This window comes from Entelurus aequoreus, linkage group LG10 (genome assembly GCF_033978785.1).
Source record: "Entelurus aequoreus isolate RoL-2023_Sb linkage group LG10, RoL_Eaeq_v1.1, whole genome shotgun sequence".
Lineage (NCBI taxonomy): Eukaryota > Metazoa > Chordata > Actinopteri > Syngnathiformes > Syngnathidae > Entelurus > Entelurus aequoreus.
This window is the reverse complement of record NC_084740.1, coordinates 54,741,574-54,768,384: the sequence shown is the minus strand read 5'-3', so window position 1 is coordinate 54,768,384 and position 26,811 is coordinate 54,741,574. Positions and strand designations below refer to the sequence as shown.

General features: G+C 42.2%; 1 protein-coding gene across 3 annotated transcripts in view; it reads right to left on the bottom strand.

The window, feature by feature from the left end:
• Window positions 1–26,811, bottom strand: part of fbln1 (fibulin 1) — a 141,659-nt gene that overhangs the window by 88,662 nt on the left and 26,186 nt on the right. For 2 of the 3 annotated variants that reach the window (XM_062061227.1, XM_062061228.1), the window contains 3 exons: window positions 15,015–15,123; window positions 2,911–3,040; window positions 1,251–1,422 (listed from right to left, as the gene is read on the bottom strand). In XM_062061227.1, the coding sequence (XP_061917211.1) occupies window positions 1,251–1,422; window positions 2,911–3,040; window positions 15,015–15,123 (411 nt within the window). Of the gene's footprint in view, window positions 1–1,250; window positions 1,423–2,910; window positions 3,041–8,173; window positions 8,257–15,014; window positions 15,124–26,811 lie in introns of those variants that run through there. The other variant, XM_062061229.1, reaches the window with a different exon arrangement.

Below are 26,811 nucleotides of genomic sequence, written 5' to 3'. Positions count from 1 at the left end.
TTAGTAGCCATCCACAAGCTTCTGCTTGAATTTTTGACCACTCCTCTTGACAAAATTGGTGCAGTTCAGCTCCATTTTTGTTTCATCTGACCACAGAACTTTCCTCCAGAAGGTCTTATCTTTGTCCATGTGATGTCAGATGAAGCAAAAATTGAGCTGTTTGGCCTTAATACCCAGCAATATCTTTGGAATAGAAAAGGTGAGGCCTTTAACCCCAGGAACACCATCCCTACTGGTGGTAGTATTATGATCTGGGCCTGTTTTGCTGCCAATGGAACTGCTGCTTTACAGAGAATAAATGGTACAATGAAAAAGGAGGATTACCTCCAAATTCTTCAGGACAAGCCCGGAGGTTGGGTTTTGGGCGCAGTTGGGTGTTCCAACAGGACAATGACCCCAAACACACCTCAAAAGTGGTAAAGGAATGGCTAAATCAGGCTAGAATGAAGGTTTTAGAATGGCCTTCCCAAAGTCCTGACTTAAAGGTGTGGACAATGCTGAAGAAACAAGTCCATGTCAGAAAACCAACACATTTAGCTGAACTGCACCAATTTTGTGGTCAAAAATTCAAGCAGAAGCTTGTGGATGGCTACCAAAAGCGCCTTATTGCAGGTAAACTTGCCAAGGGACATGTAAGCAAATATTAACATTGCTGTATGTATACTTTTGACTCAGTCACATTTTCAGTAGACCCAAAATAAATTCATAAAAGAAGCAAACTTTATGAATGTTTTTTGTGACCAACAAGTATGTGCTCCAATCACTACATCACAAAAAAATGTGAGTTGTAGAAATGATTGGAAACTCAAGACAGCCATGTCTTGATGTTCTTTACAAGTGTATGTAAACTTTCGACCGTGACTGTATATATTACCATATAATATAAAATAGTATGTATAATATAACCACAAAATATATGAACTTAACTTAATATAAACAAAGAAGAATGAGAACTTATCTCATTTCCATGATGGGAAATGTTGGGAGATGCGGAAAAGAGTACACTTCTACATAAAGTCATAAGCAATGACATCTTGCATCCAGTAGATGGCAGTGTGTGCTCACGTTTGATAGTGAGGCCCACATTGTTCCCATCTCTTATTTAATCATAGATCTAACACTTTGTTTTCATCAGTTTTTTCCCCTTTTGATCACAGATTCAACACAGATTGTTTCAATCTCCTATTCCTGGTCTTGAATCACAAATGTAACACTTTGTATGCCGGTGGCGTGCATTCAGCTGTACCCACATTCAGGCTTCCCCGTGGTTGTGGTGGTTGTGGTGGTATGGTTGTCCGGCGCTCCGTCCACGCAACAAGCCCGGTACACCAGACCGCACTGGTATCCCAGAGCCAGGCTGTGGTCGCACGGAAGTCCCTGCTCCTGGCCCGTCTTGCCCAGCAGGCAGCAGTCGCAGCACATCTAACCAAACACAGAATGACCGCAACAGCTTTCTGATTGGAACGAGTCGCCAGAACCTTTACGTCAGGGGTCTTCAAGTGCACATCTTGAAGGTCCACAAATGTTATTTTGAAACAGGCTGGGTCCGTTTATTATCGGTCAAACTTATATAGTAGCAGGAGCTGGTAGTAGTTTAACATTTTCTTAAAATTAACAAAAATAAAATAAATATCCAATAAAATACATGAAAGATTTTCGTTGAAAGAAAAATAAATAAGAACTTAAATAAAATAAGTATTTCAGTACGTCTGGTAGCTGTGGCATCAGAGTGGGATTTGATTTATTTTAGCTGTCATTTCCTCCTTTTCTTTGCCTTCAAACATGGCACCCATCACTTCAGTCAAGCTTTATTTAATTATTTCTGCACCAGAGAATGGCTTCTTGTGTTTACCCAAAACCCATGCCACTCTGAGTGAGCACTCTGTTGCTATTTGTTGTTGTGTCATAGATTTAACAAAAATCTTGCTTGATGTTTCATATGACTTTTTCAGCCTCGTGATTTCTTTTTTTCTTAGCTCCGAATCATGAGGAAATGTCTCTTCAAATTCGCGGTGCTCTTTCAGATAGTGACGTTTCAGATTTTCACTTTTCACCAGAGCAACAGTACTGTTGCATATTAGACACATTGGTCTGGTACTTGCAGTAGGTAGGATGAAAACATATTGCTCTGTCCATTCTTCCTTGAAACGTCGGTTTTCCCTGTCCACCTTTCTTTTACCAGCCTGAGCCAACTTGGAGCATGCCATTGTGATTTGATTGACATTCAGTGACTGACGAGTGGACAGTTAGCGAAGTAGCGATACGAGACAACTGTATGCCTGCAGCGAAAGGTTCCATGCATGTGGCATGAGCGCTGTATGACCCAGGTGGTAACAGCCTATCAGCGCGTCGTTGTGATAGAGATGACAACCCATACTCTGATTGGCTGATTCCGCAGCCAATCAGAGTGGCGTTCTCTCGCTCCCACTCCGTCTCTCTCTCTCTCTCTCTCTCTGAGAGAGAGAGAGAGAGACGGAGTGAGTCAGACACGGAGAAGTGTAAACAAAACGTGGAGATATTTGATATTTGACTAAAAACAACAAAGAATGTTGACTTGCGCCAGCGATAACTCAAAGATAAATACAATCATTATATTTTTTTACAATAATTATAATTATAAAAAATAAAAATAAAAAATGTTTTTGTTTTTTTTTACTATAATTCGTGCTGGGTCCGAACGGACACGTCGCTGGGTCCGTACATGGACCGCGGTCCGCCTGTTGAGGATCCCTGCTTTACGTGTTCGTCTTTTTGAACAACAGAACACAATTAGGTGTGAGGAGGTGAGATCATCCCCACTGCTTGAGGCTCCCACCATCAATCACTGGTAATGTGGTCATTTGTGCAGGGCTGGAGTCAATAAAACTGCTTTGTTTGGTGAGACGGGGCAAATAAAAATACACAACAGACCTTGGTTGTCTTTGTCTCACAGGTGTTGGAGAACAGAGAGTCGCACGCTCCTTGGTCTTTGGCCAAGGTGATGCCTGTGGTGCACATGTTGTCCTCCAGCACGGCCACACAACACTGCTCCTGCACCGTCCTGTCGAGGAGAGATGGTCCTGCTCAAAAGTGTACGTACATGTGTAAAGAACATCCTGTCATGGCTGTCTTGAGTTTCCAATCATTTCTACAACTCTTATTTTTTTGTGATAGAGTGATTGGAGCACATACTTGTTGGTCACAAAACACATTCATGAAGTTTGCTTCTTTTATGAATGTATTATGGGTCTACTGAAAATGTGAGCAAATGTTCTGGGTCAAAAGTATACATACAGCAATGTTAATATTTGCTTACATGTCCCTTGGCAAGTTTCACTGCAATAAGGCGCTTTTGGTAGCCATCCACAAGCTTCTGCTTGAATTTTTGACCACAAAATTGGTGCAGTTCAGCTAAATTTGTTGGTTTTCTGACATGGACTTGTTTCTTCAGCATTGTCCACACGTTTAAGTCAGGACTTTGGGAAGACCGTTCTAAAACCTTCATTCTAGCCTGATTTAGCCATTCCTTTACCACTTTTGACATGTGTTTGGGGTCATTGTCCTGTTGGAACACCCAACTGCGCCCAAGACCCAACCTCCGGGCTGATGATTTTAGCTTGTCCTGAAGAATTTGGAGGTAATCCTCTTTTTCCATTGTCTAATTTACTCTCTGTAAAGCACCAGTTCCATTGGCAGCAAAACAGGCCCAGAGCATAATACTACCACCACCATGCTTGACGGTAGGGATGGTGTTCCTGGGATTAAAGGCCTCACCATTTCTCCTCCAAACATATTGCTGGGTATTCTGGCCAAACAGCTAAATTTGTATTTCATCTGACCACAGAACTTTCCTCTATAAGGTCTTGTATCTTATATTTGTTATTTTGTCATTGGAAAAAAGGTGAAAAGATTGGTAAAAAGATCGAACCGAATCCTCCAAAACAGGAGTTGGCAACTTTCAACATACAAAGAGCCATTTGTATGTATAAAACCCGCCGAGAGCCGCAAACTCTGACAGTAGGAATGGTGTTCGTGGGATTAAAGGCCTCACCTTTTGTCCTCCAAACATATTGCTGGGTATTGTGGCCAAACAGCTCCATTTTTCTTTCATCTGACATTACATGGACAAAGATAAGACCTTCTGGAGGAACGTTCTGTGGTCAGATGAAACAAAAATGGAGCTGTTTGGCCACAATATGTTTGGAGGAGAAAAGGTGAGGCCTTTAATCCCAGGAACACAATTTCTACCGTCAAGCATGGTGGTGGTAGTATTACTCTCTGGGCCTGTTTTGCTGCCAATGGAACTGGTGATTTACAAAGAGTAAATGGGACAATGGAAAAAGGAGGATGTGAAGGTTTCCCTCTTGGGTGGGTTCTCCTGGCCGACAGATCTTCGGGAGCCCGGTAGATAGTTTGAATACACACACGCAGCCATTGCTTTCCAGCAATATATGTTTTCGTTTCAGTCCCGCGTCTATCCCTGGCTCCAACTCTAACTCTCTCGTCTCGTCCCGGCTGCTGCGAATAAAGGCGACAGGTGATGTATACTTTTGACCGAGCAGATTTGCTTACATTTTCAGTAGACCCATAATAAATTCATAAAAGAACCAAACTTCATGAATGTTTTTTGTGACCAACAAGTATGTGCTCCAATCACTCTATCACAAAAAAATAAGAGTTGTAGAAATGATTGGAAACTCAAGACAGCCTTGACATGATGTTCTTTACAAGTGTACGTAAACTTTTGACCAGGACTGTACATCAATAATCTCATCACCTGCAAGTGATGCGAGTCATTTTTGTGTTCATGTCCAACTCGGGCGTCATCAACACTGATTTAAAACTCCCCGTCGACTCCACTTCCTCACTGTGGCTTTTAAAGGCACTGCTCTCATTATAATAATAATAATTGCTCTCATTATAATAATAATAATTGCTCTTATTATAATAATAATAATAATTGAAGCCAAGCAAACCACTTCCACATCAACATTGTTAGGCCCATCATGAGGTGACTAACAGTTTCCAGCACATTCAGAAGGTTTGGAGTCCACTGAAGTCAATTAGGTAACGCAATAAGGATTGTGTTACTTTAAAGTATTTCATGTGAATTAATAGGAATGACCCAAAAGCCGCCATGACTGTTTTTGGGTTTGTATTTCTTCCCTGTTTGGTTTTTGTTGTCATCGCTCCTTCCTCCCTTGTTCGCTACTTAGCGCTAATTCATCACACAATTAGCCGGGTTTAGCGTTCTTTATAGTTTATAGTTGCCATTCCTAACAAAGGGACCGTCTCACTGGCACTTTGCCTGCTGTCCCTACACCCTGGGGTCATGTCAACAATCGCAAGGCACCACAGTGACACAGCTCTCACGTTTCAGCAAATATTTTTGTTACGGTGCATCTTCCCAAGGGACAATACTGTAGGAAGTAAACTTGGATATATTTTAGAGTAGTCAGTGTACGGTTTGTCTAGCAGTCTAGATTTACTATCCACTGAAAACGAGTTAACACAAAGCCATTATTGTCTAGACAGCTGGTAACACAAGTGAGGAGAAAGATAATTGTGCCAAGCATGGTGATGGTCAGGGGCTGCATGAGTGCTGCCGGCACAGGGGAGCGTCGTGATCAGCAGGTAGGTGGTTAGCAGGTAAGCATCAGGCAGCGCACTCTCCCCAAATGATAGTAAACACCTCCCAGTCAAGTACTAGTAACATCACTATGAGCCCGTTGACGTTCTAGAAACATAAGCGGCAGCTCAGCTCGCTCGCAATCCTGGCTTAAAGTGAAGGCTAATTAGCTTGTAGCGTAACGTTAGCTCATTTTGCGGTGTATGTGTGTGTTACGGACAGCAAAGCCCTGTCTGTCTGTTATTTCACTTCACCTTTTTCTGTGTTGAAGCAGCAAAAAAGGACATTATGTTAAATGAAGAGTTTCTGTCTCTGATAGTTGATATAATAATGTAAGTGCATCATTAAGCCTACATGAACTCCATGGTGTTCAGGGATGAATAGTCCCTCCAATTGCTATTGTACTATTTTTTTCAGCTATAGTTACATTAATCATTAGTAATGGAGCAGCCTAGTTTTGAATGGCAGGGTCCCTGCTATCACATGTTGATAAAAATATAACATTTGCATAATAAAAATCAACTACAGGCTTCCCAAATGCTGTAATAAATTAAGCATGATGAGTTGACTTGAAACTGTTTAAAGGCCTACTGAAATGAAAGGATTTAGTATAATACGACGACGATAAAGATCGCAACTTTTGGTATCTGATAAAAAAAAGGCTTGCCCCTACCGGAAGTAGCGTGACGTAGTCAATTGAACATATCCGCAACGTTCCTTATTATTTACAATGATGGCCGCCAGAAGTGAGAGAGATTCGGACCGAGAAAGCGACGATTTCCCCATTAATTTGAGCAAGGATGAAAGATTTGTGGATGAGGAAAATGCAAGTGAAGGACTAGTGGGGAGTGGAAGCGATTCAGATAGGGAAGATGCTGTGAGAGCCGGGGGTGACCTGATATTCAGCTGGGAATGACTACAACAGTAAATAAACACAAGACATATATATACTCTATTAGCCACAACACAACCAGGCTTATATTTAATATGCCACAAATTAATCCCGCATAAAAACACCTAGGTGTTTGTTATGCTAGCTCCTAGCTCCTAGCTACTAGCTCGAGCTAGTTATAGCTCGAGCGGGTTATATGGACGGGATCCCGTATATATAACCCGCCAATACAATTCAAACACCTGCACAACACACACACTCACTCAGCCCAAAGGACCGTTCACCTAACCCAAGGTTCATAAAGCTTATATATTTAACCAAAGTTACGTACGTGACACGCACGTACGGGCAAGCGATCAAATGTTTGGAAGCGCGCGGGTGGGACCTGATATTCAGCTGGGAATGACTACAACAGTAAATAAACACAAGACATATATATACTCTATTAGCCACAACACAACCAGGCTTATATTTAATATGCCACAATTTAATCCCGCATAACAAACACCTAGGTGTTTGTTATGCTAGCTCCTAGCTCCTAACTACTAGCTCGAGCTAGTTAGAGCAAGCGATCAAATGTTTGGAAGCGCAGCTACGTACTCACGGTATCGCGTCTGTGTATCCAATTCAAAGTCCTCCTGGTAAGAGTCTCTGTTGTCCGAGTTCTTCGATCTTGACTGCATCTTTCGGGAATGTAAACAAACACTGGCTGTGTTGTGTTGCTGACTTCCCTCGCAAAATATCCGCTTCGCACCGACAACTTTCTTCTTTGCTTGCTCAGCTTCTTTCTCCATAATGCAATGAACAAATTGCAACAGATTCACCAACACAGATGTCCAGAATACTGTGGAAAAATTAGATGAAAACAGAGCTATTTCGTATTGGCTTCAATGGGGAAGCCATACCTCTGTTAAACTGGCTACGTCACGCGCATACGTCATCATACCGAGACGTTTTCAAGCGGAAGTGTGGCGGGAAATTTAAAATTGCACTTTAACCCGGCCGTATTGGCATGTGTTGCAATGTTAAGATTTCATCATTGATATATAAACTATCAGACTGCGTGGTCGGTAGTAGTGGGTGTCAGTAGGCCTTTAATGTTGCACTTTTTAAATGTAGAAGAAAAGTTTTGTCATTTTATTGAATCTGAGCAACAACTTGAGGCAGTTTAATGTTGATTAACGTGGGCAGAATTATTATAGTGTTCCTAATGTTGAAAGGATAAAGCCATTGTTTACAAATGTGGTAAATAAATAACCAAAAAATTTACATTTTGTTGTTTTCTTACTGTACCAAAAACGAACCGAACCGTGACCTCTAAACCGAGGTACATACCGAACCAAAATGTTTGTGTACCGTTACACCCCTATGTAAACCACAAGCAAACACCCATCAACATTTATGTCGTTTAACTAAACAACAATATATATATTATGCCTATAGATATGCTCAAAGTAAAGTACTAGAGACATAATATATTGCATTTTTCACAAAGGCATGTGAGCTAGCCACATTAGCAACAGCCACGCCATCCTTAACAGGGAGATGTTAGCTCGTAGCATTCTGACAACTCAGCACCAATAATATTATTAAAACACCACTAAATGTTACACAAACACAGTGATGTCTATTAATAAACTAAATGAGTCTTATACAATAATCACCATACTCACATCAAAGACTAGCGCACTGATTAAAACGCAGCAGAGAAACAAGTTACCACACATTAACACACGTCAAAAGGGAAGCGGAAGTCACACCTACAGGAAGGAAGCGGAAGTGACACTGTCAAGAAATGCTTCAAAATAAAGTATTTGAAACGTAGATAGCATGGAGAATTCTTAACACATTCCATTATTACAAATTGCATTCAGATATTGTTTTTTCCAAGTGCAAAAGAAATAACAGTAAACTTTTAATCTATTCTTCTAGGACTCTTATTTTGTTAGCATAACCAGACAGGATGTAACGCCCAGCGATTTTATTGTGTGCACTTGGTTATTATATTGCAGTATTATATTATGCAGTGTGAATGTTGTCTGTCTATCTGTGTTGGCCCTGTGATGAGGTGTCGACTTGTCCAGGGTGTACCCCGCCTTCCGCCCGAATGCAGCTGAAATAGGCTCCGGCACCCCCCGCGACCCCGTTAGGGACAAGCGGTAGAAAATGGATGGATGGATGGATGATTATTTTGTCCGGCCCTACTGTCCACATAACCGGCTGTCATGCACATTTTGTCCGAGCTAGAAAAAGGAATTAATGACGACCCGCAAACTGCGAGTCTGAGCTAAGGTTGTGAGTTCAAACCCCGGCCAAGTCATACCAAAGACTATAAAAATGGGAGCCATCACCTCCCTGCTTGGCACTCAGCATCAAGGGTTGGAATTGGGGGTTAAATCCCCAAAAATGATTCTTTGGCACGGCCACCGCTGCTGCTCACTGCTCCTCTCACCGCCCAGAGGGTGATCAAGAGTGATGGGTCAAATGCAGAGAATAATTTCGCCACACCTGGTGTGTGTGTGAGACAATCATTGGTACTTTAACTTAATTTATTAATGTTGTTTCATTATTACAAATATTATATTGTATATATCAAATCAAATCAAATCAAATCAACTTTATTTATAAAGCACATTTAAAATTTACCACAGGGGTAGCCAAAGTGCTGTACAATGGGCAGGTTAAAAATAATATGAGAACCGAGCAAACATAACACAACACAAACAGAACACGATAAAAAATAAATAAATAAAATATAAAAACATAAAAACAGGTTCACAGCAGGTGTATTATGGGGCGCCATTGCAGGATGGATATCACTCATTTATATAATAAATCAGAGAGTGACTACGCCCTCGTGTGGTCTGTGCCGTCAACTCCCTCTTTACACATAACAGTTTTTCTTTTTTTTTTCTGTGTCTTGTTTGAGTAATAAAAAAAGAACATTTTAAATGTGATTGTACTGGTAAAATCGTATATACCAAAGACTATAAAAATGGGAGCCATTACCTCCCTGCTTGGCACTCAGCATCAAGGGTTGGAATTGGGGGTTAAATCACCAAAAATGATTCCCGGGCACGGCCACCGCTGCTGCTCACTGCTCCCCTCACCTCCCAGGGGGTGATCAAGAGTGATGGGTCAAATGCAGAGAATAATTTCGCCACACCTCGTGTGTGTGTGACAATCGTTGGTACTTTAACTTTTAACTTAACAAACACAGCTGAGCTGATGTGACGTCACACATCACTTAGCAACAGGCACCGCCTTTTAAAGACACATACACACACTCTGGTCTCATGAAACATCTCAACTGCGTATGCCGGATATTAACTCACAATAATTACTTCCCCTAGGAATCAATTGCATTTATTAAAGACTAATTATGTTAGTAAGTTTGTATGTAATATTTCTTATGTAAAAGTTTGTTTTTCTTTTTAAAAGGCATGTTAACTGTTAAAAAATGTGCTTCTTAGGCACCATCTAAATTCATCTTAATTCAATTCAATGGGGAATGTTGATTTGAGATACAAGTGTTTTGAGTTAAGAGCTCTGTCACAAACCCAATTAAGCTTGTAAGTTGAGGTACTACTCTATCTTTAAAATCAGCACACTATTACACCGAGTCCAGGAAACAATATGGATGTACTTCCTTCTTTTTTGGGGACGGCATGGTGCAGTCGGGAAGAGTGGCCGTGCCAGCAACCTGACGGTTCCTGGTTCGATCCCCAACTTCAAGGCTCTTGGTTAGCACCTTGCATGGCAGCTCCCGCCATCAGTGTGTGAATGTGTGTGTGAATGTGGAAATAGTGTCAAAGCACTTTGAAGGTAGAAAAGCGCTATACAAGTATAACCCATTTACCATTTACCATAACTGAAAACATGTTTTGTATTCTAGTTTCTTCAAAATAGCCACCCTTTGCTATGATTACTGCTTTGCACACTCTTGGCATTCTCTCCATGAGCTTCAAGCACACCTGTGAAGTGAAAACCATTCCAGGTGGCTACCTCTTGAAGCTCATGGAGAGAATGCCAAGAGTGTGCAAAGCAGTAATCGGAGCAGAGGGTGGCTATTTTGAAGAAACTAGAATATAAAACCTGTTGGGGGTGGCCTGGTGTGGTGGGTAGAGCGGCCGTGCCAGAAATTTGAGGGTTGCAGGTTCGCTCCCCGCCTCTTGCCATCCAAATCGCTGCCGTTGTGTCCTTGGGCAGGACACTTCACCCTCGCCCCCAGTGCCGCTCACACTGGTGAATGATGGGTTGTGGTCGGAGGGGTCGTAGGCACGAACTGGCAGCCATGCTTCCATCAGTCTACCCGGGGTAGGTTTTTTTTGTTTTGTTTTGTTTTTTAAATTTGTCGCACTTTTATTATTTAATTTTTTATCTTGCAATTTTACTTTTTATCCGAACCCTTTCACCGTATTTTTTTTTTGTTGCACTATCTTGTTTAGCCTATGCATTGTTTATGTTCTATGTTTTTTTGTGTGTTTGTTCTTTGCTCTATGCTTTTGAACCTGTGAAGCACTTTGGTCCAATTTAAAAATTGTTGTAAACGTGCTATAGAAATAAAGTTGCCTTGCCTTGCCAGGGCAGCTGTGGCTACAAATGTTGCTTACCACCACCACCAGGTGTGAATGAATGATGGCTTCCCACTTCTCTGTGAAGCGCTTTTGAGTGTCTAGTAAAGCGCTATATAAATCTAATACATTATTATTATTATTATTAATGAGAAGGTGTGGCCTGCACTGTATGTCTCCAGACCTTAATCCAACTAAGCACAGGTGATCACCAATCAATCAGACTCCACACACCTGTCCCTGATGAGCTCTCCTGTCTTCTTAAGCCAGCGCAACCTGCTATCCTGCGCCAGAACATAGCGACCTGTCCTGTGCGCAGCCACCTTCATTCCCACGTCACGAGCCGTGTGTCTCGTCTCCTCTCTGGTTCCCTAGCTGCATTCTGGATCTCGACCTCCCGCCTGGACACGGACTTTGACGCCTCGCTATTGCCCCCGACTTCCTGCCTGTCTCACGGACCTCCAAGCTTTTCTTGCCCCCCCCCCCCCGTGTGGACTTCTGCACCTCGCTCAACACTTCCGGGTAACACTCTTCAGGTAATCTCCACACATAGTTGCACACATTCACATTTGGATTAGTTTCACACTCCATTCTATTGTATATATATTTATAGATATAAATAGATATAGAGTCAACAACGTCCCTGCTGTCTTCTTCCCCTGTTCACACATAACAGTGAGTTTGGTGTGGAATAGCTGGAGAGTCCTGACCCAGAGCTCATGAAACACCTTCATAGTCAGTCCCAGGTTCTACACACCTTCATAGTCAGTCCCAGGTTCTACACACCTACATAGTCAGTCCCAGGTTCTACACACCTTCATAGTCAGTCCCAGGTTCCACACACCTTTGGAGTCAGTCCCAGGTTCTACACACCTTCATAGTCAGTCCCAGGTTCTACACACCTTCACAGTCACTTCCAGGTTCTACACACCTTCACAGTCAGTCCCAGGTTCTACACAACTTCACAGTCAGTCCCAGGTTCTACACACCTTCACGGTCAGTCCCAGGTTCTACACACCTTCACAGTCAGTCCCAGGTTCTACACAACTTCACAGTCAGTCCCAGGTTCTACACACCTTCACGGTCAGTCCCAGGTTGTACACACCTTCACAGTCAGTCCCAGGTTGTACACACCTTCACAGTCAGTCCCAGGTTCTACACACCTTCACAGTCAGTCCCAGGTTCTAAATACTTCACAGTCAGTCCCAGGTTCTAAACACCTTCACAGTCAGTCCCAGGTTCTACACACCTTCACAGTCAGTCCCAGGTTCAACACACCTTCAGTCAGTCCCAGGTTCTACACACTTTCACAGTCAGTCCCAGGTTCAACACACCTTCAGTCAGTCCCAGGTTCTACACACTTTCACAGTCAGTCCCAGGTTCTACACACCTTCACTGTTAGTCCCAGGTTCTAAACACCTTCACAGTCAGTCCCAGGTTCAACACACCTTCAGTCAGTCCCAGGTTCAACACACCTTCAGTCGGTCCCAGGTTCTACACACCTTCATGTTATGTTACACACAAAGGAATCTAAAATAAACATTTAAGACACACAATGAACACATAAATCAAAAGTCATCTGCAGTAAAGAGGTGAGTTTTAAGCTGTGCTCTAAAAGAGTCCAGAGTGATAGCGGACTTGATATTCAGAGGGAGCTTATTCCATAGCCTTGGTGCCATCACTGAGAAAGCACGGTCTCCCTTTGTCACTAGGTTTGACCGTGGGACCTTCCGGGTCATCTGGTTGTCAGATCTAAGGCAACGACCAAGCCTGGAGCTGGTAGGTTGGTCCAGGAGATCTTTGATGTAAGCTGGGGCGAGACCATTGAGCGCTTTGAATTATTTCATAGTCAGTCCCAGGTTCTACACACCTTCATAGTCAGTCCCAGGTTCTACACACCTTCACAGTGAGTCCCAGGTTCCACACACCTTCACAGTCAGTCCCATGTTCTACACACCTTCACGGTCAGTCCCAGGTTCTACACACCTTCACGGTCAGTCCCAGGTTCTACACACCTTCACAGTCAGTCCCAGGTTCTACACACCTTGACAGTCAGTCCCAAGTTCTACACACCTTGACAGTCAGTCCCAGGTTCTACACACCTTCACGGTCAGTCCCAGGTTATACACACCTTCACGGTCAGTCCCAGGTTCTACACACCTTCACGGTCAGTGTCAGGTTCTACACACCTTCACGGTCAGTCCCAGGTTCTACGCACCTTGACAGTCAGTCTCAGGTTCTACACACCTTCACGGTCAGTCCCAGGTTCTACACACCTTCACGGTCAGTCCCAGGTTCTACACACCTTCACGGTCAGTCCCAGGTTATACACACCTTCACGGTCAGTCCCAGGTTCTACACACCTTCACGGTCAGTCTCAGGTTCTACACACCTTCACAGACAGTCCCAGGTTCTACACACCTTGACAGTCAGTCCCAGGTTATACACACCTTCACGGTCAGTCCCAGGTTATACACACCTTCACGGTCAGTCCCAGGTTCTACACACCTTCACGGTCAGTCTCAGGTTCTACACACCTTCACGGTCAGTCCCAAGTTCTACACACCTTGACAGTCAGTCCCAGGTTATACACACCTTCACGGTCAGTCCCAGGTTATACACACCTTCACGGTCAGTCCCAGGTTATACACACCTTCACGGTCAGTCCCAGGTTCTACACACCTTCACGGTCAGTCCCAGGTTCTACACACCTTCACAGTCAGTCCCAGGTTCTACACACCTTGACAGTCAGTCCCAAGTTCTACACACCTTGACAGTCAGTCCCAGGTTCTACACACCTTCACGGTCAGTCCCAGGTTCTACACACCTTCACGGTCAGTCTCAGGTTCTACACACCTTCACGGTCAGTCCCAGGTTCTACACACCTTCACGGTCAGTCCCAGGTTATGCACACCTTCACGGTCAGTCCCAGGTTCTACACACCTTCACGGTCAGTCCCAGGTTCTACACACCTTCACGGTCAGTCTCAGGTTCTACACACCTTCACGGTCAGTCCCAGGTTCTACACACCTTCACGGTCAGTCCCAGGTTCTACACACCTTGACAGTCAGTCTCAGGTTCTACACACCTTCACGGTCAGTCCCAGGTTCTACACACCTTCACGGTCAGTCCCAGGTTCTACACACCTTCACGGTCAGTCCCAGGTTCTACACACCTTCACGGTCAGTCTCAGGTTCTACACACCTTCACGGTCAGTCCCAGGTTCTACACACCTTCAAGGTCAGTCCCAGGTTCAACACCAGTGACCTCCGACTTCACAAATTGACAGGGATTTCCACAGGCACACGTTGACATCTCTAGAAGGTTTTCCTGGAAAAGTGGAAGCTGTTCTGGCAGCAAAAGGAGCTACAAACTATTTTCTTGACTTTTTACTTCCAATCGGTCTAATGGCCGAGTGTCAAAATGAACAGGCGACCTTCCTCCCTCACAGAACATCCCACTGCCTCAGCCTAATCGGTTAAAATGTGGTTCTGGATCTCCGCTGGGCTTTTTTTTTTTTACAAGAAAAAGAGCTCAGCCACCCCCACGCATCTTCCCTGTCATTTCCAACAAGCTCTCCATGGAGCTTTTACCAGGAATCCAATTCACCTCCACGTGCACGCCTCCTCTGCACTGCCTTTTAAGGGCACAACCATCACCACGCGTCTTCACCTTTTTTTTTTCCACCTTCCTGTTATTCCATCCTCCGTCCACTTTGGGTCTCTGAATCACCCCCTCGCCCCTCCGGAGCCTCTCCCTCCCTTTCGTCTGGTGCTATTATATAATCAGGGTGGCAAGTCCTCCTCAGGTTGCAAGCGGACTCCTTATTACCTCGTCACTATTAGCCTTTCCTGTGCTTGCAATATGGCTGAAGAGTCATTTCCTCTGAAAAGGCCTGCAGACTGCATGTCTACACTGGAAGGTGGTGTAGCAGTTTTACCTGCACGTCGGCGACTCGGAGATGAGCGGGAGGGTCGCGCAGTCTTCTTTATCGCCGGCATGCTTCTGGCCATCTTTGCAGCAGTCGTCGACAGAGATCTGCTGCACTCCTGCAGCAAAGGATGTTAATCAATACGTATTTATCCAATCCAAGTCACTTTATTTACATAGCACATTTCAAAAAAACTATAGAAGTTTCACAAAGTGCTGCACAGAAGTTGAGACAAAGTTCAAGTTAAAGTACCAATGATTGTCACACACAGACGCTAGGAGTGGTGAAATTTGTCCTCTGCATTTCACCCATCCCCTTGTTCACCCCCTGGGAGGTGAGGGGAGCAGTGAGCGGCAGCCGTGGCCGCGCCCGGAAATCATTTTTGGTGATTTAACCCCCAACTAACCCACAGGGAGGTAATGGGTCCCATTTTTATAGTCTTTGGTATGACTCAACCGGGGTTTGAACTCACAACCTACCCATCTCAGGGCGGACACTCTAACCCATTTCCATGGAAATGCCCCCGTCTACCTAAAAGAAATGCTCACCCCCAAATCCTCCACACGACACTTCCGCTCCAAACAGGCTAACCTCCTCCAACCTCCAAGGACAAAGCTACGAACTATGGGAGATCGGGCTTTCTGCTCCGCTGCTCCCAGTCTGTGGAACGCTCTCCCTGACCACCTGAGGGCACCTCAGACTGTGGATGCCTTTAAAAAAGGCTTAAAAACCCATCTTTTTTTAAAAAAAAGCCTTTTTATAGATTTTTATAGATATGCATGCTGGTTCTAGCTATTGGGCTGTTTCTAGTTTTATATTTTATTTATTTTTATTATATTTTATTATTATTATTATTATTATTATTACTATTTTCTTTTTCTTTTTTTTAACACACTGTGGCACTTTGAGGTTGTTTGCTCAACGTAAAGTGCTTTTTACAAATAAAATCTATTATTATTATTATTAATATAACCCAGGCCTGGGCAATTATTTTACTCGGGGGGCCAGATTTAGATTTTTTTTTAAATGTGTCTGGGGGCCGGTATATCTATTTTTAGGAACACTAATACAAAACCTCACAATAATGACTGAAAGCTAAGACCGCCTTAAAAAACGTAATGGAATTAGAATTTTTTTTTTACTGAATGAGACACCCAGAATGTACATGAAAATAAAGAATGTGGGATTTACAATATTTACTATGAATGATTAAACACTGAATAGTGACAACATATTTTACAATCATCCGAAACGCAACCAAAATTCAACAAACATAGTGGGAAAAAAAACCACCTTCAATCTGAGATATCTCATAGTGACCATAGTAAGTAATTAGATGACCATAGTAACTAATTAGATGACCATAGTAACTAGTATATGATGCAGATTCCAAGCATTGAAAGACTTAGTATAGTTGAAGACTTCCGGTCATTAGAAAACATGACTGCACATCATAATGGCAGCTACACTTTCCATCTTAAAAATCTAAAACAATTATTTGGGAATGTCCGGCGGGCCAGAATGAAAAGCTCAACGGGCCACATGTGGCCCCCGGGCCTTAATTTGCCCAGGTCTGCTCTAACCACTAGGCCACTGAGTAGGTTACAAACATACTGGAAGAGTCAGTAATATAAAACATTGAACTATAAAGATAATTAATACATAACATACGTCAGAGAAAAGACTAAAAATCACACAACTCTCTCATGCTGGTTTAAAAGCCAAAGACTAAATATATATTTTAAGACGTGATTTGAAAGTCATTAAAGAGGGAGCCGTCCGAATAACAATCAATTAATCAATCAATGTTTATTTATATAGCCCTAAATCACAAGTGTCTCAAAGGGCTGCACAAGCCACAACGAACTCCTCGGCTCAGATCTCACATCAGGGATCACAAGCGGAATATTGTTCCAAAGTTTTGGAGCCACAGCAGAAAATGGTCGATTACCTCTGGATTTTAAACGGGTTTTTGGGACGACAAGAAGAACATGATCAGCTGACCTCAGAGACCTTGTGGGGGGGGGGGGGGTGTACATTTTTAAAAGGTCTGACATATATTGTGGCGCTAGTCCATTAAGAGATTTGAAAACAAACAACAATATTTTCAAATGAATTGTAAAATGAACTGGGAGCCAGTGAAGGGATTCTTAAAATGGGGGTAATGTGTTCATGTTTTTTTAGTGGCAGTTAAAAAGCATGGATTACCCACTCAAAAGTCGTTAAAAAGATCAAACTGATTTAATTTTTGCTAAAATTCTTAGATGATAAAAAGCACGTCGTACAACGGAGTTAACATGCTGCTCCAATTTAAAATCATTGTCGAACTTAAAACCAGGATTTGTGACTGTGGGTTTTAAATAAGGCATCAGGGGGGTCCCGGTCACTGGGGGGAGCATTCTGTTTGACGTTGGAGTCAAATAAAATAATTTCCGTCTTGTTCTTATTTAAGTTTAGAAAGTTTAATGCCAACCATGCTTTAATGTCCTCAAGACAATTCAAACGTGATTTTAAACTTGTGTCACTTTTCTTTTTTTAAAGGGACATAGATTTGCGTATCATCCGCATAAAGATGATATGATATATTATGTTTTTTTTTAGATGTGTTGAATGGGCAGGATGTAGACTGAAAACAGGACTGGTCCTAGGATTGAACCCTGAGGGACACCACAGGACAAAGGAGCACAAGCCGAAGCCGAATCATCAATTTGGATCTTAAAAGTTCTGTTTGTCAGATATGACCTGAACCATTTCAAGGGTGTGCCTTTTAAACCCACACATTGTAATGTAATGTATAATTTATTTATATTATTCACATGTGAATAATGCTGTATAATGGACTGTATTTATGTTATTCACATGTGAATAATGCTGTATAATAGACTGTATTTATATTATTCACATGTGAATAATGCTGTATAATAGACTGTATTTATGTTATCCACATGTGAATAATGCTGTACAATAGACTGTATATATATTATTCACATGTGAATAATGCTGTATAATAGACTGTATTTATATTATTCACATGTGAATAATGCTGTATAATAGACTGTATTTATGTTATCCACATGTGAATAATGCTGTATAATAGACTGTATTTATATTATTCACATGTGAATAATGCTGTATAATAGACTGTATTTACAGTATGTTATCCACATGTGAATAATGCTGTATAATAGACTGTATTTATGTTACTCACATGCGAATAATGCTGTATAATAGACTGTATTTATATTATTCACATGTGAATAATGCTGTATAGTAGACTGTATTTATGTTATCCACATGTGAATAATGCTGTATAATAGACTGTATTTATATTATTCACATGTAAAAAGTACCTAAGTGTTTATTGTCTATTGTGAGCGGACTGTGGTGCTGAATTTCACCCAGGGATCAATAAAGTTTGTTTTCAATTGTTTTCTATTCTATTCTATTCTACATTGTTCTAAGCGACTGATGAAAGTTGTGTGATCCACTGTGTCAAATGCAGCAGTTAGATGTAAAATAATTACAATGTAGGCATACTAATGACTCTTTATGTCAATTGCAACGTCTCCTGTAATCGTCGTATGCATGGTCTACAAAATAAAATAACAGCCGGTCTATGGCATTAAAACAGTATCCGTTATATATCGAGTATATTCGATATATTGCCCAGCCCTAGGTGGAATTATAAAGAAAGGTGTCATTGTTTTATAAGTATCTGTGCCATGGTTTGATTCAATCAATCAATCAATGTTTATTTATATAGCCCTAAATCACGAGTGTCTCAAAGGGCTGCACAAGCCACGACATCCTCGGCTCAGATCCCACAATAGGGCAAGGAAAAACTCAACCCAATGGGACAATGAGAAACCGGTCACCCCCCTTGGGTGACCGGTGCAATGGACGTCTAGTGGATCTAGCATAATATTGTGAGAGTCCAGTCCATAGTGGATCTAACATAATATTGTGAGAGTCCAGTCCATAGTGGATCTAACATAATAGTGTGAGAGTCCAGTCCATAGTGGATCTAACATAATAGTGTGAGAGTCCAGTCCATAGTGGATCTAACATAATATTGTGAGAGTCAAGTCTATAGTGTATCTAACATAATAGTGAGAGTCCAGTCCATAGTGGATCTAACATAATAGTGTGAGTCCAGTCCATAGTGGATCTAACATAATATTGTGAGAGTCCAGTCCATAGTGGATCTAACATAATAGTGAGAGTCCAGTCTATAGTGGATCTAACATAATATTGTGAGAGTCCAGTCCATAGTGGATCTAACATAATAGTGTGAGAGTCCAGTCCATAGTGGATCTAACATAATAGTGAGAGTCCAGTCCATAGTGGATCTAACATAATAGTGAGAGTCCAGTCCATAGTGGATCTAACATAATATTGTGAGAGTCCAGTCCATAGTGGATCTAGCATAATATCGTGAGAGTCCAGTCCATAGTGGATCTAACATAATAGTGAGAGTCCAGTCCATAGTGGATCTAACATAATAGTGTGAGAGTCCAGTCCATAGTGGATCTAACATAATAGTGAGAGTCCAGTCCATAGTGTATCTAACATAATAGTGAGAGTCCAGTCCATAGTGGATCTAACATAATATTGTGAGAGTCCAGTCCATAGTGGATCTAACATAATATTGTGAGAGTCCAGTCCATAGTGGATCTAGCATAATATTGTGAGAGTCCAGTCCATAGTGGATCTAACATAATAGTGTGAGAGTCCAGTCCATAGTGGATCTAACATAATAGTGTGAGAGTCCAGTCCATAGTGGATCTAACATAATATTGTGAGAGTCCAGTCCATAGTGGATCTAACATAATAGTGTGAGAGTCCAGTCCATAGTGGATCTAGCATAATAGTGTGAGAGTCCAGTCCATAGTGGATCTAACATAATAGTGAGAGTCCAGTCCATAGTGGATCCAACATAATAGTGAGAGTCCAGTCCATAGTGGATCTAACATAATAGTGAGAGTCCAGTCCATAGTGGATCTAACATAATAGTGTGAGAGTCCAGTCCATAGTGGATCTAACATAATAGTGAGAGTCCAGTCCTTAGTGTATCTAACATAATAGTGTGAGTCCAGTCTATAGTGTATCTAACATAATAGTGTGAGAGTCCAGTCCAGTCTGTGGATCTAACATAATAGTGAGAGTCCAGTCCATAGTGGATCTAACATAATATTGTGAGAGTCCAGTCCATAGTGGATCTAACATAATATTGTGAGAGTCCAGTCCATAGTGGATCTAGCATAATAGTGTGAGAGTCCAGTCCATAGTGGGGCCAGCGGGTGACCATCCCGAGCGTAGACAGGTCAGCAGCGTATATAAATCTCAATTTCAAATTTTCAGGACTTATGCAGATCCCAAATACACAAAAACATGTACCAATAGGTCAGAAAAGTTGTTTTTTCATAAAAGGTCCCATTTGAAGTAAAAAAATGAACTTTAATGAGTTTTCACGTTAAGGAAATAACAGCCTCTCTCCAATTATCACCTGCATTTAATTAACGCCCAAGTCTTCTTTGTGGTTTAGGTAATTAACTGCCCCGGATTTTACTACAGTAGCCTTGAATATACTGTAGAAAACTAGACCCGAACCATCAGATGTGGAATAGCTTTCTGGCCATCTTGCGGTTTGCTCAACAATCAGCCGCCCCGATCGTTCTCTCACTTGTGGTTTGTGTAATTGTGTGTCCAGACGGCCTGCCAAAGCTCGTCCGCCTTTTGGCAAAGCGGCCTCCCCGTCTGCCGCTTAAACGCTGACCGACGCGCCGAACTGTTAATCAAGTAAACGTCACCCAAGAGTTGTTTTGAGGTTCCTCGAATATGTCGAAAGAGCGAGATTAGTGCTTGTGAAGAGTTGTGAGAGTTAGCATTGTGTCGTCTGGTCAGAGGTAATAAGTCAGGTCAGGTAGGGAGGACGTGAAGTGTCTGGAAGAGCAGAACTCTTGTTCCCAGGGATTTAAAGCTTTCACTCGGGGAATTTTACTGTGCACATTCATCAAAATGAGCTGAGGGCTGAACAGTCATCGTGTCATGCTGGGGTTGAGGTTGCTTAGACCTAATAGAACATTTTAGATATCAGAATGAATACATTGTGCTTTTAGAGCTCTGGAGCTCTGACTTAAGGGGCTTTACGGTCGCCCTAAATGTCACGCTGAGCTGTAAAAGTCAGCTTTAAACGTTACAATAGCATGCTTTTAAGATAAACAATGGGCTGTAGCATGTCCGTAAAAGATCTGCAACTCATCTGGTACGAGAGGTCCATCACATTCTCCACAGGAATGTCATACTTTCTGCTATTAGATTCATTGTAGCATTAATGCTGGTAAAAGTATTTTGTAACAGAGGTGCCACAATAGTGTATTGGAAGTGTGTGGTCCAAATAATGTTCTTCATGCCAGAATTCGGGACTGTTGTGTCTGTATTACGGCCGTAACGATTACAGGTATAAATGAAAGACCACGGTAGAACTCCTGACAGTTAGTATCACCGTTTCAAATTGAAATGATCATGAAACTGTGATTGATCACCGCACTTTGAGAAACTAACAGACCAGGGATACTGCAAATTCCTGGAGACGCAGGATAGCAGGCTAAACGTCATAACTTGTATAAACTGTCTGAGCTACTATCTAAAGTAGAAGATCTGTTTACGGACGTTGAACATATGTCTAGAACAGGAAGTTTCTCCTGCCAAAGAAAGTACAATGTGTCTGTTTCTAAGTTTTAAAAAAAATGCAACTAGGTTAAAATGTTTTACTGTGTACAGTCGTGGTCAAACATTTACATACACTTGTAAAGAACATAATGTCATGGCTGTCATGGACTAAGATAAGACCTTCTGGAGGAAAGTTCTGTGGTCAGATGAAACAAAAATGGAGCTGTTTGGCCACAATACCCAGCAATATGTTTGGAGGAGAAAAGGTGAGGCCTTTAATCCCAGGAACACCAGTTTCGACAGTTTAACAATATCCACACAATATTACATATATACCGTATACATACAATTGTTTGCTCAAAACAAAGTCAATAGAACACAACAACCAAAATAAATCAAAAACGATTATTCCTTATTGCAGTGTTTTTCAACCTTTATTGAGCCAAAGCACATTTTAAAATGAAACTCTAGCAGGTTTTTTATTTTTTTTAGTTTGTTGTTTTCCTGCGTGTAGTGCTTCAGTTCCTGTCTTGCGCTGTTATTTTGGTGGCTCTTCCTGTTTTGTTGGCGTTCTCCTGTAGCAGCTTCATGTCTTCCTTTGAGTGCTATTGCCTGACCTGCTTCGTATTGGCAATCAAGACTATTTCAGTTGTGCGGACGCTTTCCTTCTTTGTGGGGACATTGTTGATTGTCATGTCATGTACGGACACACACTGTAAGTCTTTGCTGTCGTCCAGCATTCTGTTTTTGTTTACGTTGTAGCCGGTTCAGTTTTACTTACGTTTTACATAGCCATCCCTATGCTTCAGTGCCTTTTCCCAGCGGGATTTGCCTTTTGTTTATTTTAGTTTTAAGCATTACATACCTTTTTACCTGCATGCTGCGTATTGGGATCACAACAAATCATCCTGGACGCGTTCCGACTTCTACAAAGCAATGAACTACCTGCTGCCACCTACTGGAGTACTACATGGTTACCCTGCCAAGTTCTACACGGCAAAGACACAAGACAACGTCACATTATTTGCAGATTATAGTTATTGATTTGCAAAAAATATTTTTTGGACCAATTAGGTGAAGTTGCATAATTATTTTTGACCTCAAAGTCCTGCTGCATCCAAGGAATTATTCCCTGTTTTTGTAAACAAACAAAAACAACAACAAAAGGATTTGGAGAAAATTAAATATCAATCCGATCACTCTAATTTGGATCATATACTGATACTACCCTTAATATCGACAACACCGAGTTATGGATCGACCCGCCCTCTTATGTGCCGTGTACTGACTGTAACAATGCCGACACTCCAACAGTTGTCATATTATCCTCGTTCTAGACCAGGGGTCTCCAAACTCTTTGACTTATGGGCCGTATTGGATAAACAGGACAATGACCCCAAACACACCTCAAAAGTGGTAAAGGAATGGCTAAATCAGGCTAGAATGAAGGTTTTAGAATGGCCTTCCCAAAGTCCTGACTTAAAGGCCTACTGAAATTATTTTTTTTTATTTAAACAGGGATAGCAGATCCATTCTATGTGTCATACTTGATCATTTCGCGATATTGCCATATTTTTGCTGAAAAGATTTAGTATAGAACATCGACGATAAAGTTCGCAACTTTTGGTCGCTGATAAAAAAAAGCCTTGCCTGTACCGGAAGTAGCGTGACGTCGCAGGTTGAAGGGCTCCTCACATTTCCCCATTGTTTACACCAGCAGCGAGAGCGATTCGGACCAAGAAAGCGACGATTACCCCATTATTTTGAGCCAGGATGAAAGATTCGTGGATGAGGAACGTGAGAGTGAAGGACTAGAGTGCAGTGCAGGACGCATCTTTTTTCGCTCTGACCGTAGCTTAGGTAGAAGCTGGCTCATTGGATTCCACACTCTCTCCTTTTTCTATTGTGGATAACGGATTTGTATTTTAAACCACCTCGGATACTATATCCTCTTGAAAATGAGAGTCGAGAACGCGAAATGGACATTCACAGTGACTTTTATCTCCACGACAATACATCGGCGAAGCACTTTAGCTACGGAGCTAACGTGATAGCATCGGGCTTAAATGCAGATAGAAACAAAAGAAATAAACCCCTGACTGGAAGGATAGACAGAAGATCAACAATACTATTAAACCATGGACATGTAACTACACGGTCAATGCTTTCCAGCCTGGCGAAGCTTAACAATGCTGTTGCTAACGACGCCATTGAAGCTAACTTAGCAACGGGACCTCACAGAGCTATGCTAAAAACATTAGCTATCCACCTACGCCAGCCAGCCCTCATCTGCTCATCAACACCCGTGCTCACCTGCGTTCCAGCGATCGAGGAGCGACGAAGGACTTCACCCGATCACCGATGCGGTCAGCGGCTAACGTCGGATAGCGCGTCTGCTATCCAAGTCAAAGTCCTCCTGGTTGTGTTGCTGCAGCCAGCCGCTAATACACCGATCCCACCTACAGCTTTGTTCTTTGCAGTCTTCATTGTTCATTAAACAAATTGCAAAAGATTCACCAACACAGATGTCCAGAATACTGTGGAATTTTGAGATGAAAACAGAGCTTTTTGTATTGGATACAATGTGTCCGAATACTTCCGTTTCAACCATTGACGTCACGCGCATACGTCATCATACATAGACGTTTTCAACCGGAAGTTTAGCGGGAAATTTAAAATGGCACTTTATAAGTTAACCCGGCCGTATTGGCATGTGTTGCAATGTTAAGATTTCATCATTGATATATAAACTATCAGACTGCGTGGTCGGTAGTAGTGGGTGTCAGTAGGCCTTTAAAGGTGTGGACAATGCTGAAGAAACAAGTCCATGCCAGAAAAGCAACACATTTAGCTGAACTGCAGCAATTTTGTGGTCAAAAATTCAAGCAGAAGCTTGTGGATGGCTACCAAAAGCGCCTTATTGCAGGTAAACTTGCCAAGGGACATGTAAGCAAATATTAACATTGCTGTATGTATACTTTTGACCCTCACATTTTCAGTAGACCCATAATAAATTCATAAAAGAAGCATACAAGTGTATGTACACCTTTGAGCAGGACTGTGTACACAGGGTGGGCTCTTCTGGCCTGCCTGGGTCAGAGACAGTATGAGTATCACGTCCATGAGGAAGGAGGTGTTTCCTTCACGAGTGCATGAAAAGCCGCAACTTCAAAAGCGAGCACTAGAGCGCCTTTTCCCTCCAAAGTGTTACAAAAAAGGTGTGGCAGATGACGGATGTGAACAGGCTCTGGGAACACATGACTGTTACAGTACACTTTGCACTTTTACAAATCTGCAATGCATTCTAGCTGCTGAGCTACAATTCGGTGTTTTTTTTTGCGATGAAGAGTCTTGCACATGGTTGTAAATAACTCTGTAGCAGCTGCATAAAATGAGTGAAAACTGCTTAAGTTGCTTTTGTTTCCAACTCTGCAAACTGGTGATTAAAATGATGGCGATGATTCCTTCTCACAGTTGACGTCCAAGAAGGAGGAGGAGCGTGCAGCACGCTGAATAGCCCAACACATCTAATCCAATTATCTTTCCCACCAGGGGCCACTGGAAGTGTTTTCCAAATTACAGTCATAGTTGGCATTCCAGGACCACCGCTGGCTCGGACTTTTAAAAGCCTTGATTGGAAGAACAGAAGGGGCCTCAAAAGTGCCTCTTTTGGGGGTTTTTATTTTATCAGAAGGAGGCAAACCAGACTGTTGCGATGTATTGTCTGCTGATTTCTCATCTTGGATCCGATGAGGGCGAGATGAGAGATGTGGGGGCCGCACTCTTTTCTTTGGCAGGACGACACACGACTCGCCTTCGTCTAGACACCTCGTGTAAACAAGACTTAATGAGCCCACTGGTGGAGCACCGACCCACTAGAAAAGAGACTGAATATGTCCATCTCTTTTGTTTGGCTTATCTACAGTCGTGATCAAAAGTGTACGTACACTCGTAAAGAACATCATGTCAGGGCTGGCTTGAGTTTCCAATCATTTCTTATTTTTTTGTGATAGAGTGATTGGAGCACATACTTGTTGGTCACAAAAAACATTCATGAAGTTTGCTTCTTTTATGAATTTATTATGGGTCTACTGAAAATGTGAGGGTCAAAAGTATACATACAGCAATGTTAATATTTGCTTACATGTCCCTTGGCAAGTTTACCTGCAATAAGGCGCTTTTGGTAGCCATCCACAAGCTTCTGCTTGACCACTTGACCACAAAATTGCTGCAGTTCAGCTAAATGTGTTGGTTTTCCGACATGGACTTGTTTCTTCAGCATTGTCCACACGTTTAAGTCAGGACTTTGGGAAGGCCGTTCTAAAACCTTCATTCTAGTCTGATTTAGCCATTCCGTTACCACTTTTGAGGTGTGTTTAGGGTCATTGTCCCGTTGGAACACCCAACTGCGCCCAAGACCCAACCTCCGGGCTGATGATTTTAGCTTGTCCTGAAGAATTTGGAGCTAATCCTCCTTTTTCATTGTCCCATTTAAAGCAGCAGTTCCATTGGCAGCAAAACCGGCCCATAGCATAATACTACCACCACCATGCTTGACGGTAGGCATGGTGTTCCTGGAGTTGAAGGCCTCACCTTTTCTCCTCCAAACATATTGCTGGGTATTGTGGCCAAACAGCTCCATTTTTGTTTCATCTGACATCACATGGACAAAGGTAAGACCTTCTGGAGGAAAGTTCTTTGGTCAGATGGAACTGTTGCTTTAAATGGGGACAATGAAAAAGGAGGATTACCTCCAAATTCTTCAGAACAAGCTAGAATCATCATCCCGGTTGGGTCTTGGGCGCAGTTGGGTGTTCCAACAGGACAATGACCCCCAAACACACCTCAAAAGTTAGGGTTTGTGTGTCTGTATTACGGACGTAACGATTACAGGTACACTACCGTTCAAAAGTTTGGGGTCACATTGAAATGTCCTTATTTTTGAAGGAAAAGCACTGTACTTTTCAATGAAGATAACTTTAAACTAGTCTTAACTTTAAAGAAATACACTCTATACATTGCTAATGTGGTAAATGACTATTCTAGCTGCAAATGTCTGGTTTTTGGTGCAATATCTACATAGGTGTATAGAGGCCCATTTCCAGCAACTATCACTCCAGTGTTCTAATGGTAC